The sequence below is a fragment of the Dama dama genome, chromosome 14 (genome assembly GCF_033118175.1).
Source record: "Dama dama isolate Ldn47 chromosome 14, ASM3311817v1, whole genome shotgun sequence".
Classification (NCBI taxonomy): Eukaryota; Metazoa; Chordata; class Mammalia; order Artiodactyla; family Cervidae; genus Dama; species Dama dama.
The window spans coordinates 2,506,883-2,527,531 of record NC_083694.1 but is presented as its reverse complement, the minus strand read 5'-3'; the positions used below and the strand labels follow the sequence as shown (position 1 = coordinate 2,527,531).

Genomic DNA, 20,649 nt, shown 5'->3' with positions numbered 1-20,649 from the left:
TCAATTAGAGTTTTAAAATTGCTGGTTAAACTACTTTTCCTTCTCACTGGTACTCCACGCCCCCCAATCTTGGATCCCAGGCCACCGCAGGAGGAATCTACAGTGCAGTCCTCCACGATACTGAAGGACAAGAAGGGAGACTGCTGGAGTCCCTGCTCTGGGACTGCTCGGCAAGCTCTGGCTATCAGGGCACATGTGGATCATTCTCTCCTCTCCTTTCGCCCAACTTCCATGAGGTGCTTCAGACAAAGTCCTTTTTTCTCTCAAGATGATTTCCTCCACCGCACCTAATCCATCACAACGCCTGGAGTTGTCACAAGAAAACAGAAGTGGACCAAGGGACCAAAACTTCCTATTTCCAAAGTTTAAAATTAAAACAAAACCAAGCCAGAACTGCAGGTTGCTCCAGGCCAAACACAGGTAGGGGACAGGGGGTGTTAAAAAATCAAACTTTCCCTATTACAGCACCATCACGTCTAAAACAAGTTAGCTTCTATGCAGTGCTAGAGCCAAAGATGGGATTTCTCCATTACTGGAAAATTATGCCAGTGCTGGAAAACAAGTTTGGACATACTTCAAAACTCCTAGTCCCTTTCCCCAGAAAAAGGCTCAGAAAAGTTGAGTGACTTGCCTGAGATCACACAGCAAATTAAACTGCGATAGCCCCCAAGTTCGTGTCTGGCTCTGAAGTCCCTACTTTGTAAACACGTGATAAAGCAAACGGAGATAAACAGGAAAAGGCCCTGTTTGTCTCCCCGAGCTCCCACGGAGCAGGCAGCAGCTAGGTTTTCCCTGAGCTGCCAGCCTGAGTTCACACAGCTGTGGTCAGCTCAGAAATATGTTTTCTGATGGGGGTGGAGGACAACTTGGAAGGACAAGAGAAGGTCTTCTTTCACACCTGATCTCAACTTTGGTTCAGGGACGGCCCGCATTTAATATCAAGTGTAGAGCTGTTGTTACTGTGTCTGCCCCAATCAGTAAGAGAGTGTCAGCCACCAACCCCCCCACCCAACAAAAAAAAAGAGAATATAAGAGGTAAGCAGGTGAAGAAGAAGGAGCTTCTTTCAGCAGCTTTATCTACAGAGACAAAGACACTGCAGCCCCCACACCACAAGCCCACCTTCCCTTGTGAAGGCAGCGGGGGAAATGAACAGAGTCGGTGGTTTTCACTGCGGCCGGAGCTGGATCGTGGGGGAGTTTTCAAGGCTGCTTTTCACAGACTCGGCGTGAGGATCCCACCTTGCCAAGGAATCAGGGTGTGCTGGCCAGACCCATCTGGATCAGCCCAGAAAGAAGCTGAAGTTTGCAGCAGAAGGCTGCCCCTTCCCCACGTCAGCACCAAGGGCAGCCCTTTTCCTTCACCATCTCATTGAAAATAGGAACCACAGCTCCTGACCACTCAGGTGGGCTCAGAAGTGGCAGGTGGGCCAGGTATCAAGGGCTCTCCCTGCACTGCCTACCCAATGGAGCTCATCTTACACATAAAGCTAGCCCCGATCCTCTGGAAAAGAGCAGCAGCAAAATCAGAGGTTACATTCAAATAACTGCCACAAATATTTAAGATACACACACGGAGGCAGAAGTCACCTTCTTACCCCTCCCCAAGAAACACAGACAGGTAACACACCCAGGTAAGACCACACTCACCTGCACTCTGACTTCCTGACTCTGTGCCGCTCAGGCCAAACGAGGAATGTCATTGGTTTATTCTGGCGAGCTCCTTAGTGGCTGCTGCCATAGGAGACAGGCTTTATTTAACATAATGGAGTCCTTTTGCTCCCCTAGCCAAGACCTTGCACCCCCCTTCTGGAGAAAATCTCCCCAAGGCATCAATGTCCAAGGCATCTAAGTTCCTTCCTTGGGCTGACATCTCTCTCAGCCCGGCAGTGAGCTTGCTTAAGAAGTCTGAGCCTGCGATTCCTGTGGCAGCTCCAGCAAAGGTGCATTATTTATCACAGCTGCTGTTTTAGTTTATACAGAGACATATCCAGTACAGCTCAATAACGGTCTCGTCAACCGCAGGCTGGTGAATGAAGGCCTCCCAGCTGCATGTGGCCGCCTCTCTCGGATCCTGGTTCTCCCTGCCGGCTCAGCAAGTGTGCAACTTGAACCGAGGCCCCAAACCAGCGCAAGCACCGCGCGGCCACCTGTCAGTTCTCCACCCTGGGGGCTGGTTTAGGAAACCAGCCCGGATCTCCAAGCACTAGCTTAACCTCTGGCTCCACCTAACGGCAGGAAGCCCACACTCCCCTTTCACAGATGGGCAAACTGAGCTTCAATCCAGGAAGGTCCCAGAAGAAGGGAACTAATTCAGCAAAGGAGCTGATGGTCCTTTGCGTGGGCTCCCACCCTTGTCATTTTCTTCCCCTTCCAGGTAGGGGAAGGGATATCAACCTTTTAGTTAGCATTTGGATTTCTCCAGCTCTTTGTCTGCGAATAGCGCTTCACACATACAACAATCTCGGATGCGTGAGTCACTAGAACGTCTGCTGAATAATGAGGAACAAACACAGAGGCCTGAAATAAGCTGAAAGACAGAGGCACAAATGGTACCTGAGATCTAGCCCAGGGTCTGGCTGAACATCTGCCCATCTTCTCTGACCTCTGTCTGGCTTCCCCATCACTTTTATCCTGTTACAGCACTTCTGCGTGGGGCGGGGAAAGCTAAGTCGCCCGTTGGGCTCTCAAGGGGGGGGGGGGGGGGGCGGTCTGCGCTCACCTTTAAATCGGGAGGCTTGCTTCGGGGACCCGGGTTGGGCGCCGCGGCAGCGCCCGCATCCGAAGTTGGCCCGCCCGCAGAGTTAGCACCCGCGGCCTCCCCAGGCCGGAGGTCCGCACCCGGCAGGTGGCAAGTAGCATCTTCCAGCCCGGCTCCATCCTCCTCGCCCTGCTGTTGCTGCAGCTCGTCCGATTTGCACCTCTTCATCGTGTAGATGGGTCGGCAAGGGGACTCTGTCCTTCCAGCGCGCCGTCCTGGGGGGAGACCGCACCCCCCTCTTACACTCAGAAACGAGGCTCGGGGTCTAAATCATTAACGAGGAGGGGAGTCGGGCGGATCACAATCTCTTGAATTGAAAAAATAAACCTTTTCAAGGAAGGGTGAGGGAAGGGCGAGGAGCGGGGAGCCTTGGTTACAGCTTGGAATAGTTCATCGCCACCCGGGGAGCGAAGGCAGGTCACAGTCGAGGCTGGGCAGCAGGAGTCCTTGGGCAGTCATTGGAGCGGGAGGAGGAAGACAGCCCCCGGCCCCAAACTTTCTGCTTCAGGGCACGCGCAGGGCGGAGGAGAACCGGGCGGCACCGCGCATCCCTCCCGGCGGGCCGGGCTGCTGGGCGCGGCAGGCATGGGGCGGCCGGCCGGGCAGGTCCTAGTCTGCCGCCCTTGGCGGCGACTGCGGCCCCCCGCCCCGCCGCGGACCCCCGGCCCGCACCTGCCGGCTGAGGAGCCCGCAGCGCGCCCCAGCCCCGCCCGCCCGCGCGCCCGGCCCCCGCCCGCTGCACCTCCTGCTGCAAAGCCGCCGCCGCGGCCTGAGCCCGCGGCCAGCGTGCAACCTAGCCGGCCGGTGCGGCGGCCGGGCGGGGGAAGGCGAGGCGAGGAGGGCGTGACGACGGCCGCGGGCCAATGGGGAGCCCCGAGGGCCGGGGGGGCGTCGCGGCCGCGTCCTTAGGGTTGGTTGCACCGCGCGATCCCCCAGGAGCGATCCGGAGGGCTGGAGTTCTGCGTCTTAGCATTGCGGACAGCGAGCTGCGGAGTTGAGATCAGTGGCGTCGGGTCACCGAGGCGCGATTTTAGCAGAAGCACCCGACGGACCCTCCCAGGAAACACTCTGTCGGGGTGTCCCCCACCCACTCATTTTGTTTGGCGGGGAGGAGGCGACATAGGGATGCTTATCATCACGGCTTTTTTTTTTTGCTCAAACTTTGCACATTATAGCATCTCTTCGGTGAGGAAGACGCAGATCCTAAGACCCTTGATCTGAATCGCGGACAGATTGCTACCTTCAGAGCTGCAAATGCAAAGGGAAGGAAGAGAGCGGGTGTTCTTCTGCCCCATCGCCTCCTCCCCTAATTACCGAGAGTCTCAGCTTTGTGCTCAGAAATAAGAAGTGTCTCATTTTTTAACACAATAATGTATGTGAGAGTTTTTGCAAACTGTGAAGCAGCTTTTAAATAAGGGGAAAATAAATAAGAAGGGGTTTTAATGGCAGAAGTTTGAAATATGGAAGAGAGGAAAGGAATTCCATCTCTTTCCCCCATAAATTTCAACCACACTGCCCTGAGTAATCTGGAGGCAGAAGAGAGCAAAAACTGGGGTTACCAAGAGATGGAGCAGGGTAATTATAACAACCCCATCCGAGTAACCTTGTGGTTACTGTGGATACCATGGGTTTTGCCCACCCAGCAGCCTAGATGAACAGTTCTGGAAGTAGGTCCCAGGACCAGCAGAATCAGGATCACCTGGAAACTTGATAGAAATGCAAATTATTGGACATCATCCAGACCTATTGAATCAGAAATAATGGGTCCCAAGATCTGTTTCAACAAGTCTTTCAGGTAACTCTGATGCATACTAACATTTGAGAACCACTGGCCTAGACCATAGTGAAGGGGCCACTTAGTGTGTGAGTCACAGTGATCTCTAAAGCGATTCACAGTTTCCCAAGCTCTTTCACACCCATAGTACCATTCTAGCCTCACTTCAGTCCTGCTAGTCTGTGAGTTTCCTGACTCTGTTCTTTTTCCCATTCCAACCACTCGTTTTAATGTGTGTCCTAGAAGAGCCTAAGTTGTTAAGTATTTACTTCAGTCAAGCAGCTACTTTCTAAACAAGCAGCTCCATTTTTAGAACACAGAAATTTAGAATGGGCTAGAAATGTAAAGCCCCTCCACCTCCACTACACAGTGTCAGGCACAATGTGGAAAACGAGGCCACAAAGCTCTAGCATTTTCAGTGGTGAGGGAAAAGCAGAATGCCAGTGAAGTCTGTGGCAGAACACGGCAGAACAAGTCGGGGCCGATGACCCTGGTGCACGATGTCACTGTCCCCTGATGGCTCACCCCAGGCAAGTGCAGGGGTCCCACAGACCCTGGACAAGTCTTGGGTGGCAAGTGGTGAGTGCATATGGATGCACGTTCATGATCTGGGTCTAGGCCAAAGAAAAGTGGAGGCTGTCATTGTGAAGCTTTAAGGAAGCAGAGACCATTATCATTCTGAATTACATCTCCTTTCCCTACTAGGTTGAAGCTGACTTTGAATTTTATATTTATATTTTCATGTACACATAGCATGATATCGAGATTTCCTGTTTGTGCTCATATTTTCTGACGAGTAATGCAGGTCAATAAAAAAGTGGTGTGTTTCATGAAATCAGTCAATACTTTACGTTCCGTTTTGGAAAGACAGTGTTGAGAGGTTAAGAGCTCAGACCCTGCAGCCAGTCTGCTTGCGGACAAATCCTGGCTCTGCTGTCCACTGACTGTGGGATTGGAGGCAAGTTGTCTAACCTCTGTAAGCCCCAGTTTCCTCATTTAGAAATGGGGATACCAACCTTATTGGGTGTTGGGTAACATAGGGTGTTATATATATAATATATATAAAGCACTTAGACATTGCCTGGCAGAGTGAGGGCCATCGCTTTAAACAGAAATGTCATCCAGCTTCAAAAAGTTGAACATTCCACTCCAGTGATTCTATCCTTGGGAGTTCAAATGTGTCTCACCCATTTCTGACTTACATTGAGCGTCATATTATGCTGCCAAAGAAGTTTGGGTGAGAAGTTGTGTAAAGAGCTGTGTGACCTGCAACCACCAGTTTGAAGATGATGACAAATTTTCTTTAGCCATAATCAATTACTGATTATGAGTAAAATTATTCATAATTACTCATTATGAGTAATAATTACAAAATTACTCAGTAAAATTACTGAGTACCTAAAATAAAGAGAACTTGAAAATACTTGGATTGAAATTTTATTTAAAGGACTAGATTATTCTATTAAAGGTTTCTTGGGAAAATGTAGGCACATACTATATTTTGATGTTCACAATAAGATAAAAATTTATAGGTTCACAATATAAGAGATTATATTCAGTATGTAGGAGTAGCATTTTCCAGTTTGCTTTGGTTCCACTGGTTAATTATAAATAAATAACATGATGTAGTGGGAAGAACACTTGTCTTGGCATTAGAAAATTCATGTAAGAATTCTGGTTCTGTTACTCTCTGCATGTTTTTGGGCAACCAAATCCCTTAACCTCTCTTATCCTTGGTTTTCTCTTCTGTAAACAGGGTCTAATAATATCTATCCTCACATGATTATTGTAAGGATTAAACTGAAAACACTTGTTGAAAAAGTATGTGCTCAGTAAACCTGAATGAAACAAAAATAATTAACAAACTTGTCTAAACCCACTGTCTGCCACATGAAAAAGGTGGGATTATCCCACTAAGCTTAATGCTTTTTGTGAAAGGAAATCCCAATTAGGCTCCTGAAAGGGGACACTCCTGGTAATATCAAATTTGCTAAACTAGCAAGTGTATAAACAAGGAGGATAAAGATTAGGGCTATAGAATTGTGTTTTCTTTGTCAACAGCCGGTTCATTTACCTTGAAAATGATGAAGCCTTAATTGTTGAAGATAAGGTGTCAAGATCAACAGGTAAGCATAAAGTTGTTTTTCTTTTTGTAAATGCAATTAATTCTAAGAAATAAAAGACTTCTCTTTTCCCAATAGCAAGAGGCAGGAAATTGTTTCCTATTCTGTAGGAATTCATAAAAAAAAATTTAAACATCAAGTGGGTTGTCAGAGAGCTATTTTAAGATTTAGCATACTAACTAGAGTGCTTTGCTTAGAAGGTAAAAGTACTCTCTTCAGACACTAAATGTAATAATTTTGATCACTATATCTTGATACCAACATAATTACAATTATTCCTTTGTTATTATAATTTTCTTCCCTTTCTTTCGGAGATTTCCACTTTCACTCAATGCTCTCTCTAAAAGAAACTGGGTTCAGTTGGCATAGGAGGTGTAAACTATGCAAATAACCATCAGGGAGATTGGCTGAATAGTTGCTGATGTCACAGTCCCACCACCTAAGTACACGCTGTTGATTGGCTATTGTTAAGAGGCAGGCAGGACTGGGAAGGCTCTGCATCACTTGTGAATTGGAGAAAGCTCTTAAGTCTAAACTAAATTTTATTCTGTTTTTTTAGTTAAAATGTGCTCAGAAGCATTTTCCAACATGTTATTACATTTTTCCATGTTATTCCATATGATTATTACTTCAATATATCTCTGTATGTCTAGGTAAACATTTTAAATGATTGTTTACCATTCTATCAAGTGACTATATCATGGTTTATTTAACCTCTATTCACCTTATTTTCAGCTATTCATTTCAATTTTTTGCCTTCAGGTACAAAACTGTAATTACCATTTTTGTTGAGAAATTATGTTTATTATTTCCTCCATTGCATAGAATCTCTGATACCTAACTAGCAATGCTTTAAAGGAGTAAACAAGCCTGGTTTGTCACCATTTTTCTCCCGGCTTTCCTAAGACCTGCATGGGAAATCCAAAGTCTATCTCATCCCTGGGAGTAGTGAATCTCCTATCTATAATACAAAAAGGGGAAGTTCCTGCTTCTAATTTCAGGTCGGATGCATATTCTTCATTCTGGGTGCTTGTTGCTTCTTAGTAATGGGAGAAAAGTCACAAGAATCATGGCCAGAACAGAGGAGGTTTGTGAAGCATAAACTTAAACCCTGATTGTCCTGCTCTGTGTGAGAGCCTGGGGCTTGTAAAATGGCTGCTTTGTGTCCTTTCCCATCCCCATAGGGAATCCATACAAATCCCTGGACAATATGTTACTTAAAGCTGAGAATGCTAGACCTTAAAAAATCAGAAAGAAAGAAGAGAAAAGAAAGAGAAAATATCAGCTTTGCTCTGAGAATATCAGTTGTTTATTACTTTACATCTGAAGATAAATATCTATGGCAGTTCCATCTATTCTTCTATGTGGTACTTTTAAATATAACAGTAAGAGAAAGCATAAAGAACCATAGGGGTTATGCATTTTGCTTGGAACCCTATGAATTCTCTCTTAATCTGCATGTCCAATCCGCAAGGTAAGTGTTACTCACCCTACAAATGAGAAAACAGGCTCAGAGAAATTATAGCACTTTCATAGGCTTGAGAGCTACACTTTGCTATGTTTGACTCCAAACCTAAAAGCCTAATAGTCTTTTTCTAACTGTAATTTTGAGCCATTCTTGGGGTTAAGAATTTATCAGTGATTATTAAGCTATAGTCAGATGCATCTCCATTCATTTGAATATATTTATGAAATAAATATAATTTATAAAGGCTTTGCAAAGGTTTGTGGGAGATAGAGAACAAAAAAAGACATTGGTCCCTGCCTTTGGACTTTAAGTCCAGTTGGGGAAATGAGACACAAATGAAATGTAAAACAACCTAAGATTTAAGTGGTAATGTCTGTCAATACTCCTGGGGGAGATAATTAAGTGTCACAGTCCAGAGAGAGAGAGAGAGAGATCTCCATGAGGGGTTAAGATGACTCCAAGTAAGAGTCATTCATCCATGAGTATTAAAAGGATAAAATGTCACTTCAGGATGATTTTGAAGCCTTTAAGTAGGTGAGAACTGTATAAATCTTCCTGAATATAGAATCACTCAATATTTGGATCTCTTTAATTTTACATCTGCATGTTTTAGAGTTTTTAATGGCATATTAGTGATGGGGAAAACTTTTTTTTTCTTCTCTCTTTATTGCCTGAGACCACAGAGCAGTGTTTCTCAAAGTATGGTTTATGGACTACCAGCAACATAAATTATCTTGAAATTGAGTGGCACATGTTGATTCCCGGGCCCCATCCTAAACTAATGGAAACAGAATTTCTGGGGTGGAGCCTGAAAATCTTCACTTTAACCAAATAACCTAGGTGGTTCTTATGATCAGTAAGTTTGAGAACCACAGATGTAGGGGAAGACTTGGTTGATCACAGTTATTGATAGATTTGTGAATTAGTAGCAGCTCTGGTTTGATTCCTGGGTCAGGAAGATCTCCTGGATAAGGGACAGGCTACCCACTCCAGTATTCTTGCCTGGAAAATCCCCATGGACAGAGGAGCCTGGCGGGCTTCAGTCCATGGGGTGGCAAAGAGTAGGACGTGGCTGAATGACTAAGCACAGCACAGCACCTTTCCATCAAGCATTATGTGTTTGGCATACAGTTCCACTCAGTCTGTAAGACAGACTTTGTATATGAGTATCATAATCTCCATTTTACAGAAGAAGAAAATGAAGCTCTAGGTCACCTGGCTAGAAAGAGCTAGCTAAACCAGTTCTGCTTGTCCTCAATATTTATGCTTTTCCCACAATGCCTACTGTGCCCTGTGCCTTGGGATTGAGTGCCTATTATATGTCATATAATTTCAGGCTAGATCTTTTAATACCTTCCAGTGGTTGGTACTCTTGTCACGTAAGAAAACTAGGATTCAGAGATATTAATATATATCCCAAAATTGCCTTCCATGGATTGGAATGGGGCTTCTTATTCTAGTATGAACATGAAAGAAATTGCAAGTTGATCAGTCTTGTCCGACTCTTTGCAACCCCATGAACTGCAGCCTGGCAGGCTTCTCTGTCCGTGGGATTATCCAGGCAAGAATACTGGAGTGGTTGCCGTTTCCTTCTCCAGGGGATCTTCCCAACCCAGGGATCAAGCGCTGGCCTCCTGCATTGTAGGTGGATTCTTTACCCTCTGAGCCACCAGGGAAGCCTGGTGGTTTTTCCTCAGTTTTCTCATATGACTTTCCCTCAATTTTACTTCCTTCTGAAATTCCTAAAACATTTTCCACCTACTACTGGGGCTCCCTTTCTTTGGTATTATTTACCCCTACCCTTTGCCCCTAGTTTGGAATAGAAAACCGTTAAGTGAAGTCCAGACTTGCTTCTAACAGCTACCACACCTCTTCCCAACACAGAAATGAAGAGCTTCAGTCTGTCTGAATCAAGAGGGAAATGCCAGGTGCTTGAAAAATCTTCTGCTGACCTTATGACTACAAACAGAAAAAGACAGCTTAATCAAGGAAATCTTTCCTGGGAAGGGGGAATCACATTATGCCATGTGAGATCTTATTCAAGAGCATGCATGCTTATGTTATAAAGTGTTTTCAGGGAGTCTCATATGCCCCTAGGGCACATCCAAGCAGATAGAGGGACAAAGGGTTGTTTTCAGTGGTAAATCTCCCATGCTCGCCTTAAACCTCTCACAGCATGCTGGTGAAAGAAGACAGTACTCTCTTTCAAGATGCAGTGACGTAGCATAACTCAGTAATATAGACCTAGAACCATATAAATGTCTGTACCCTTTCACCCAGTAAAGCCCTCCTGGGAATTATCCTGGGAAATAAATCAAAAAAAGAAAAGAGGCAGCAGCACAACAACAACAAAAATGTTTGTAACAATGAAAAACCCGAAACCACCTAAGTGCCCGAGAATCGGGGAGCAGATGAATAACAGTATATAAAAGTATAACTGAGTGTCAGGCTGCTATTAAAAGACATAAATATGGAGAATATCTAGACACAAAAGGCCTTCTTTAAATAATATAAGAGGAAAGCATTAGAAAGCAAATTGTGTTGAGCTAGAATAAGGGCTTTGGAGTCATATGAACGTGTTTGAACTTAGACAAATCACTTAAACAGAGCCTCAATTTCTTAATCTATAAAAGAGGTTTAGAAATATATAACTTTCCAGGGTTGTCATAAGAATTAAAGATGATATCAACTAAATGATAAAATTTGGATAAAGCCTGTGTAAAGATAGAAGGGGAGTCCTAAGAAATAATCCTAAATTTTATGCCAAGATTTGAGAATATTGAAAATTTATTTGAAATGAATTATTTTTGATGTTTTAAAGTTAATACTATTTTTCTTTTATTCCTTCTCACCCTTAAAAATATGTCATACGCCCTATGTAGGAGATGCGTGTCCATGTCATCTGGAAACCTGCTTATGGATCAGTTCAGTTCACTCGCTCAGTCGTGTCCAGCTCTTTGCGACGCCATGAACTATAGCACGCCAGGCCTCCCTGTCCATCACCAACTCCTGGAGTCTACCAAACCCATGTCCATTGAGTCGGTGATGCCATCCAACCATCTTATCCTCTGTCGTCCCCTTCTCCTGCTGCCCTCAATCTTTCCCAGCATCAGGGTCTTTTCAAATAAGTCAGCTCTTCGCATCAGGTGATCAAAGTATTGGAGTTTCAGCTTCAACATCAGTCCTTCCAATGAACATCCAGGACTGATCTCTCTTAGGATGGACTGGCTGGATCTCCTTGCAATCCAAGGCATTCTCAAGAGTCTTCTCCAACACCACAGTTCAAAAGCATCAATTCTTCAGTGCTCAGCTTTCTTTATAGTCCAACACTCACATCCATACATGACTACTGGAAAACCATAGCCTGGACCAGATGGACCTTTGTTGACAAAGTAATGTCTCTGCTTTTTAATATGCTATCTGGGTTGGTCATAACTTTCCTTCCAAGGAACAAGCATCTTAATTTCATGGCTGCAATCACCATCTGCAGTGATTTTGGAGCCCCCCAAAATAAAGTCAGCCACTGTTTCCACTGTTTCTCCTTCTATTTCCCATGAAGTCATGGGACCAGATGCCATGATCTTAGTTTTCTGAATGTTGAGCTTTAAGCCAACTTTGTGACTCTCCTCTTTCACTTTCATTAAGAGGCTTATTAGTTCCGCTTCACTTTCTGCCACAAGGGTGGTGTCATCTGCATATCTGAGGTTATGTTTCTCCCGGCAATCTTGATTCCAGCTTGTGCTTCCTCCAGCCCAGCGTTTCTCATGATGTACTCTGCATATAAGTTAAATAAGCAGGGTGACAATATACAGCCTTGACGTACTCCTACTTGGCAGTAAAACAGATGACTTCCATTTGAGGTTATACTAAATTTCTTTTTATTGATTGTTTTTCCTTCCCATGCTCTGTATCCTAACAGCCAGGAATGCCACTGATGAAATATTCAGCATTGGAATGATACTTGATGTATAATTAAATAGAATGCATTTAGCAATTCAGTTTTATAGACCTTTAATCTTCAAGTTAATAAACCTTCATGTAGAGAGTCTCTTAAGTAAAATCAAAATATTCTTGGAAATAAGCGATCTTCCTTGGATAAATATACAATCCTGAATGTATTTACTATAGGTAGGAAAGAAAAGTTTATTAAGCATTCTTACCTGCCAGGTAAAGTACTAATTGCTTTATACATTCTCATTTCTTCTGCCCAATTCTGTGAGATAAACTTTAGCTTCACTATACAGATAAAGTAACTGAGACTCCAAGAAGTTAAGTGATTCCAAATCACAAAGCAGCAGAGTAAATCACAAAGTTAATCATAGCTCAGACCAGAACTCAGGTCAGATTCTGACTCCTGTGCTTTTTCCTTAATTTTTACATTTCAGTTCCAAAGCATTTTCTCTTCCTGTGAAGAGGGGATGGACTCACTCCATCCTCTCCAAAACAGAGTGATGTTAAGCACAATCACAGCACTCTCCCTTTTACAAGTCCACAGATCCAAGCTTGTAGTGGTCATCGTCATCTCTGTTATCTGTTACTGAATGCTTTCTATGTGCAAGGCTCTGTACTAAGCATTTTAAATACTCCCCCTGCCCATTTCAATTCTCATTATAACCTTATAAGGTGGTCATAATTGTTATCCCATTTGATGACTGAAGACAAAGATGCAAAGGAGCCGATAACTCGTCCAAGATTATACAGTAGCAAGTCAGGACTAGAATTTAGGTTTGTGAAGATGATCACACAATTGATAAAAAGCAGTTGTCATTTATTAAATACTTACGTGTTAGATACTGCTTTGCTGTTGTTGTTATGTTGGCTGCACCGGGTCCTCGTCGTGGCGTGTGAGCTTTCTCCAGCTGTGGCACACGGGCTTCTCTTGTTGTGGACTGGAGGCTCTAGTGTGCAGCCTCAGTAGTTGTCGGGCTTAGTTGCCCGACCAGGGATTGGACTCATGTCCCCTGCATTGGAAGATGGATTCTTAACCACTGGACCACAAGGAAAGCCCCCAGAAACTGCTCTTTAAAAAGACTTTTTATTTCTACATACTTTGAGATTTATAATCACAGTGTTCTTTTTAATGCTCACAAGAACCCTGTGCAGAAGGTACCATTATTCCCATCTTATGGATGAGGAATTAAGACTTATAGAAAACAAGTAATGTCTCCAACGGCATACGAGTGGGATGGGGTAGAACTAGGATTTGAACGCAGGTATCTTTGACTGCAGGTCTATTTTCTTAATCCTGAGGCTTTGCTGATTCCTGTTCTGTCTCTGTGCACCTTTTCTACTCAAAGTGTGGTCCACAGGCCACCAGCGTTGGCATCACCTGGGAGCTTGTCAGAAATGTGGAACCCCAAACCCACCCCAGATGTGCTGAATCAGATGTGTATTTTAGTAAGATGCCCACGTGTCTTGTGCACATTAAAGTTTGGGAAGACTGCTCTGCAACACACCAGCAATGTACAAGATAATCAGAGAAGGTAGCAATATTGTCTAGAATAGGGATTCTCAAACAAGTTCCCTTGGAACTCAGTTTTGAACTAAAAGGAGATATGTTCTACTGCTCAACTTGATAATGGTGATCTTTTCCCTAATTCATAGTTAAAATTAAGTTAATGAATTGTATTTTCTCACCTTCCATAGTTCTTCCTCTCTTCTTTGGAGTCAAATATCACTTGCCTGTTAGGAACTTTAGAAGACGATAACAATTGAACAAGCAGTAAATACCTATGGAAAACTCACAAACATTGTTTGTTGTATTTTTTTCTTTAATTTGTAGGTGTTTTTAAAGAAAAGATTTATTTATTTATTTGTGGTTGTGCTGGGTCTTCATTGCTGTGCACAGGCTTTCCCTAGTTGCAGAGGAGGCGGCTACTCTCGAGTCTCAATGCACAGGCTTCTCATTGCAGTGGCTTCTCCTGCTGTGGAGCAGAGGCTCTGGGGCACGAGCTTCAGTAGTTGTGGCACATGGGCTTAGTTGCCCCACAGCATGTAGGGTTTTCTCGGGGCAGGGATCAAATCCATCTGTCCTGCATTGGCAGGCGGATTCTCCATCACGGGACCACCAGGGAAGCCCTGTGAGTTTTTTAATTCTTGGACTTGTGATTGTGATTTTATGTTGAAGAGCAGAGAATAGTCATATCTTCTCTTAGCAAACGTGTTCCAAATTCACATTACAGAATTCAATATTAATGTCTGTTGGTGTTGCACAAAAAGCACTGATTCCCACCTACGTGAACACGAGGATCAGCTCCGGGATCTCTCTAGCAATCATCTAACCCAGAGAAACTTGCCGTAGAAGAGTTAGAAAGAGTAACATGTGCTGCGCTGTGCTTAGTCAATCAATCGTGTCCGACTCTTTGTGACCCCATCGACTACAGGCCACCAGGTTTCTTTGTTCATGGGATTTCTCCAGGCAAGAATACTGGAGTGTGTTGCCATGCCCTCCTCCAGGGGATCATCCCAACCCAGGGGTCAAACCCGAGTCTCCCACATTGCAGGCAGACTCTTTACCAACGGAGCCACCAGGGAAGCCCAACATTTTTTATCTATTCCTCTTCCCAAGAGGATCAATATTAATAGATACAAACATAAGCTACTGGTTCTTTCTGGGTAGAAATACGAGTGATTTTAAAACATGTTCTCTTTCGTGTTTTTCTGGATATTCAAAAATATCTACAATGAACATCCAGCAAATATCTAATGAACATTTACTAAGTGACAGGCACTCTTTTAGGTGCTGGGACACAGCAATAAGCAAGCCAGATAAAAATCTCTTTTCTGGATTGGTGGTTGTCTCAGTTCACGTACTGAGGTGAGGATGAGGATGTGGGTGGGGAAGGTAATCAAAAGGTATAAACTTCCAGTTATAAATAAATAAGTCATGGGCATGTAATGTACAGCATGTCAACTAGAGTTAATGATACTGCATATTTGAAAGTTGCTAAGAGAGTAAATCTTAAAAGTTCTCATTACAAGAAAAAAATCTTTATGTATGGTATGTATGTTGACTTATTGTGGTGATCATTTTGCGATATATACAAATATCAAACCATCGTGTTGTATACCTGAAACGAATATAATTGTTGTTCAGTCGCTCAGTCGTGTCCAACTCTTTCAGACCCCGTGGACTGCAGCACGCCAGGCTTCTTTATCCTTCACCATCACCCAGAGCTTGCTCAAACTCATGTCCATTGAGTCGGTGATGCCATTCAACCATCTTGTCCTCTATCATCCCCTTCTCCTCCTGCCTTCAATCTTTCTCAGCATCAGGGTCTTTTCCAATGAGTCCGTTCTTCCCATCAGGTGACCAAGTATTGGAGGTTCAGCCTCAGCATCAGTCCCTCCAATGAATATTCAGGATTGATTTCCTTTAGGATTGATTGTTTGATCTCTTTGATGTCCAAGGGACTCTCAAGAGTCTTCTCCAACACCACAGTTCAAAAAGCATCAATTCTTCAGCACTCAGCCTTCTTTATGGTCCAACTTTCACATCTGTACATGACTACCAGAAAAACTATAGCTTTAACTATATGGACCTTTGTCAGCCAAGTAATGTCTCTGCTTTTTATATGCTGTGTAGGTTTGCCATAGCTTTCCTTCCAAGGATCAAGCATCTTTTAGTTTCATGGCTGCTGTCACTATCTGCAGTGATTTTGGAGCCCAAGAAAATAAAATGTGTCACTGTTTCCATTGTTTCCCCATCTACTTTCCATGGAGTGATAGGACCGGATGCCATGATCTTAGTTTTCTGAATGTTGAGTTTTAAATCAGCTTTTTCACTCTCCTCTTTCACTTTCATCAAGAGGCTTTTTAGTCCCTCTTCGCTTTCTGCCATCAGGGTGGTGTCATCTGCATATCTGCAGTCGTTGATATTGCTCCCAGCAATCTTGATTCCAGCTTGTGCTTCACCCAGCCTGGTATTTCTTATGATGTACTCTGCATATAAGTTAAGTAAGCAGGGTGATAATAAACAGCCTTGACGTACTCCTTTCCCAATTTTGAACCAGTCTGTTGTTCCATGTCCAGTTTTAACTGTTGTTTCTTGACCTGCATACAGTTTTCTCAGGAGGCAGGTAAGGTGGTCTGGTATTCCCATCTCTTTAAGAATTTTCCACAGTTTGTTTTTCATCCACAATCAAAAGCTTTAGCGTAGTCAATGAAGCAGAAGTAGATGTTTTTCTGGAATTCTCTTGTTTTTTCTATGATCCAGCGGATGCTGGCAATTTGATCTCTGGTTTCTCTGCCTTTTCTAAATCCAGCTTGAACATCTGGAAGTTCTCAGTTCACGTACTGTGAAACTAATATAATGTTGTAAGTCAATTATACCTTAATAAAAACCAGAATCTTGGTCCTGATATCAGTATCTTCGGGCCTTTCCTCTTGGGCTGCTCAGATTCCTTGAAGAAGACACTGCATGTTTCCTCTCTGAAGAATAAACATAACCAGAGATCCAGGAATTAAATGGAGGAGAAGAGTTGGGAATCTTCACACCCAGTATCCATTAGTTCATTTAATCTCCCTTTTTATACAGAGATCTCTGAATCTGCTCTCGCTGGAGAATAAGTACTTCAGTCTTCTGAGGAGTGGGGTCAGGGAGATAGTTGAAGAAAGGGAAGGTGACTTGGAGATCTGACTGCTCTTAAACAGCTTCCAGACTCCTTTTTAAAATCCCTGCCCAGAATACAACCTATACATGGCAGCCCTACTGTCCTATATCCTCACAGTAGCTAGTGGAGGTTGGGGGACCTACTGTTACCAACACCTGAGACTTGAGGTATTCTGCAGTACAGATCAGGTTGGGTCTCAGCTTTTCCCACTTTGGGTTTCAGGTTCAGGTTTTCCCAGGCTTGTAACTCTGTTAACACTTGTCCATTTGTTTTTCAGCTTCTACTTTGTTTTCTGGTTTTGCTGCTGGCTCCTCTCATTACTGCAGGCTTATGATTTGAAAAAATTCTATTATTATCATTTTAGTTGTGTTCTAGGAGGGAACAAAAGTAGATCTGTGTATTTATTTTCATTAAGTGTTTAACACTCATAACTTTCAGGAAACACTGTCCTATACTAACATAAATCCTCTCTTGTTATCATTCAACTGTTATTCTCTCCCACTTGTCCTTAGATATTCGAAAAAAATTTTTTTTTACTTGTAGATGATTGTAATTTAGAAAGAGTTCACTGTCATTCACATCCTTTAAAGTTTTAAGTAGCAGGAAACAGAGCTTCCCCTGGTGGCTCAGTGGTAAAGAATCTGCCTGTCAATGCGGAGACACAGGTTCAATCCCTGATTACAGATGATCCTACATGCCGTGGAGCAACTAAGTCAGTGCATCACAACTTTGAGCTTGTGCTCTGGAGCCCAGGAGCTGCGACCACTGAGACCATGTGCTGGAACTGCGGAAACCCGCAACGCCCTAGAGCCTGTGCTCTGCACCAAGAGAAACCACCGCAACGAGAAGCCCGCACACCACAACTAGAGAGCAGCCCCCTCGCTGCAACTAGAGAAAAGCCTGAGAAGCAAAGAAGACCCAGCGCTGCCAAAAATAAATAAATAAATAGCAGGAAACAATTGACCACTTTCCCCAGCAGATCAAAAATGGAGATGAGACATATAGATTTTAAAAATTATGTATCTAAAAGATTAGTTACTGCTACATTGTTCATAATATCAAAAGACTGCACAAAGCCTAAAGGTTCACTGGCAGAGGACTTGTTAAATAAAACATCCTAATGCATATCTTTTTTTTTTTTTTTTCAATATTGGTTATATTCTCTGTGCTGTACAAAATATTCTTGTAGCTTATTTTTCTTAAGATTTATTTTTGGTCGTGCTAGATTTTCACTGCTGCTCACGGTCTTTCTCTGGTTGCAGTGTTCGGACTTATTGTAATAGCCCCTCTGTCCCACAGCACAGGATCTAGGGTGTATGGCCCTCAGTAGTTGTGCCTGTGGGCGCAACTGCCCCGAGGCACGTGAGATCTTCCCAGACCATGGGTTGAACTGTTGTCTCTTGCATTGCAAGGAGGATTCTTAACCACTGGACCATCAGGGAAGCCCAAGGCAGATCTTTATGTTCTGGTGTGGCAAAGTCTATAAGGGCAGAATAGAGTAAGTATGTGAAAGTGAAAGTGTTAGTTGCTCAGTCCTGTCTGGCTCTTTGAAACCCCAAGGACTGTAGCCCACCAGGCTCCGCTGTCCATGGAATTATCCAGGCAAGAATACTGGAGTAGGTAGTCATTCCCTTCTCTAGGGGATCTTCCCAACCCAGGGATCAAACCTAGGTCTTCTGCATTTCGGGCAGATTCTTTACCATCTGAACCACCAGGGAAGTCCAGAGAGTAAGTATAGTATGCAATAGTTGGAGTTTTAAAAATATATTTATATAGTATCTACATTTGCAACAGTAGTTACCTCTTGGGAGAGGAACTAAGTGACTGGGAGACAGGCAGTAGAAGGAAGACTTAGTTTTCCCTTCCTTACCTTTTGCACTATTTGAATTTTACACCACAGTCCTACACTACTTACTTTAAAAATAAAGAACTAGTGAATAGTTTTTAAAAGGATATGCTCTATGACCTTTACCTGACAGAATGCCCCTCCTTGATTACTTCTATCTAGCCATGTTTCACTCTTTCTTCAAGATGTTAATTCCCAATTCCCTTTTTGGACAATTCCAGCTCAACTCCTCTCTCATAGGATCTCCTTTGCTAGAAATTATTGTATATGGCAAGTCACCACACATTGCTTTGTTACAGCACTTCTTCTTTTAAGTAGTATCAGCCATTTTATATTAAACTTTTCATTTTGTATTTTCATTTCTGTTTCACTGAGCCTTTTAGGGATTGCATGGGGATCTTCAAAGATAAAGAATGGCCAGTGAAGAATACGTGAGCAAGTAAAAGGGAGGGAGAACATGAGAAGGAATGGGAATATACTCCTTGAGGGCAGACTTCACATGCATTTACCAAGTAGAGGTTCATGTGAAGCAGTGATCCCTTTTCATACAATGCCAAGAGGCCCTGATTGAAAAGTGAAAGTCGCTTAGTTGTGTTGACTCTTTACGGCCCCATGAATTATACAGTCCATGGATTGGATTGGGTAGTCTATCTCTTCTCCAGGGGATTTTCCTGGCCCAGGAATACGAACCAGGGTCTCCTGCATTGCAGGCAGATTCTTTACTAACTGAGCTATCAGGGAAGCCCAAAAACTCCTGCTTCGGTAAAGCCTTTCCATTTCACATGGAACTCATCCAATTATCACAACATCACTTAGTTACAAGTGCTAAGAGCACTTATACAAGGAATGAGAGGTTGGGATACAAAAGCTAACATTTTTGAAGCAAAATTCACGAAATTTTAGAGGGCATAAATATCAACTAGCCCAAACTCTTACTTCATTGATCTCAAGGTAAGGCATTGGGGAAGTTCAGACTCAGTCTCAAGTCACCTCTTAAATTTAGTTGAGGACCTACAATATCCAGCCTGTCCGAAAAGATATCTGGCCTGGATAGAATATTGGGGCTTTACACAGCAAGAAAGATAGGAGGGCTCTGTGTCTGGAGAAGAGGAGAAAGAAAGCAGGAAAAGAAAAAGGTGGCTGTCAAGTTCTGTGTTCTTCCTAGTTGTGTCCTGAGCTCCATGACAGTCTGTGTCATTAGAAGTCTTCCATATTAGCAGAGGGCAAGTTGATAATCAGAACTGGGTCCATATTAGCAGAAGCCAAGTTAAGATAATCAAAACTGGGTTGGAAAGCTACTAACCTCAACTTCCCCTTACCCAGCTCCATCTTTCTACTTCAAGAGACCAAGTGAACTTCAGCTTATGGCTCTTTAACGATCCAAACACACACACACCACCCACCCACCCCCAACTTTCTACACCTGGAAAAGGAAAGTCAAAAGGAGAATGCAATGCAAATATAGGAGTTTTCCTATTTCCATGAAATTTTCAGCCGGTTCCCCAGTATCTACTGTATCGGAAAGCGAGAGCCATTTAGGGTAGCCATGGATATAGTACTAGCCTCAGTCTTGTTTTCCTTTCCTTTGCTATTAAAATCTTTCGCTCTGATTTCAGTAAGGCACTCCCCTTCTGCAGGAGTCCGGGTTTTGCAGAAGCTGTCTCACTCTAGAGACACTTTTATAGGAAGGAGGAACATGCTTTTAAACCAGGGAGAGCGTGAGAACTCTGGGTGAGACTTGGGGAGAGTTATACCGGGTGTGCGCGAGTGTGTGTGTGTGCAGGGGTGTGTGTGTGTCTGGGGAGGCGGGGGGGGCGGTTGGTCGCCTCCACATTCTCCAGCTTTCGGAGCTCGGCCCTGGCGCAGACTACAAGTCCCAGAAGCCCCCGCAGTGACCCGGTGAGCTGCTGATCCTTCCCTTCACTCTTCCAAACAGTTGAGATAAAGGTTCCGTTCAGGGTGCGCTGCGGGTTGGTTTGTTTTGAACGGCAGTGACGGAGGCTGGGAGCCCGGCCGACTGCAGGCGGGGGCGTCAGGAGGCGGATTCCTGCCGTCTTAAGCACGGGGG

At 43.8% G+C, this 20,649-nt stretch overlaps 1 protein-coding gene across 1 annotated transcript in view; it reads right to left on the bottom strand.

Annotated features, from left to right (window-relative positions):
* TMCC2 (transmembrane and coiled-coil domain family 2) overlaps positions 1-3,329 on the bottom strand; it is a 38,766-nt gene extending 35,437 nt beyond the window's left edge. Inside the window, exon 1 of the mRNA XM_061159908.1 lies at positions 2,720-3,329. Within this exon, the coding sequence (XP_061015891.1) occupies positions 2,720-2,926 (207 nt within the window). The 5' untranslated portion in view covers positions 2,927-3,329. The remainder of the gene's footprint in view (positions 1-2,719) is intronic.
* Positions 3,330-20,649: the final 17,320 nt, after the last annotated feature.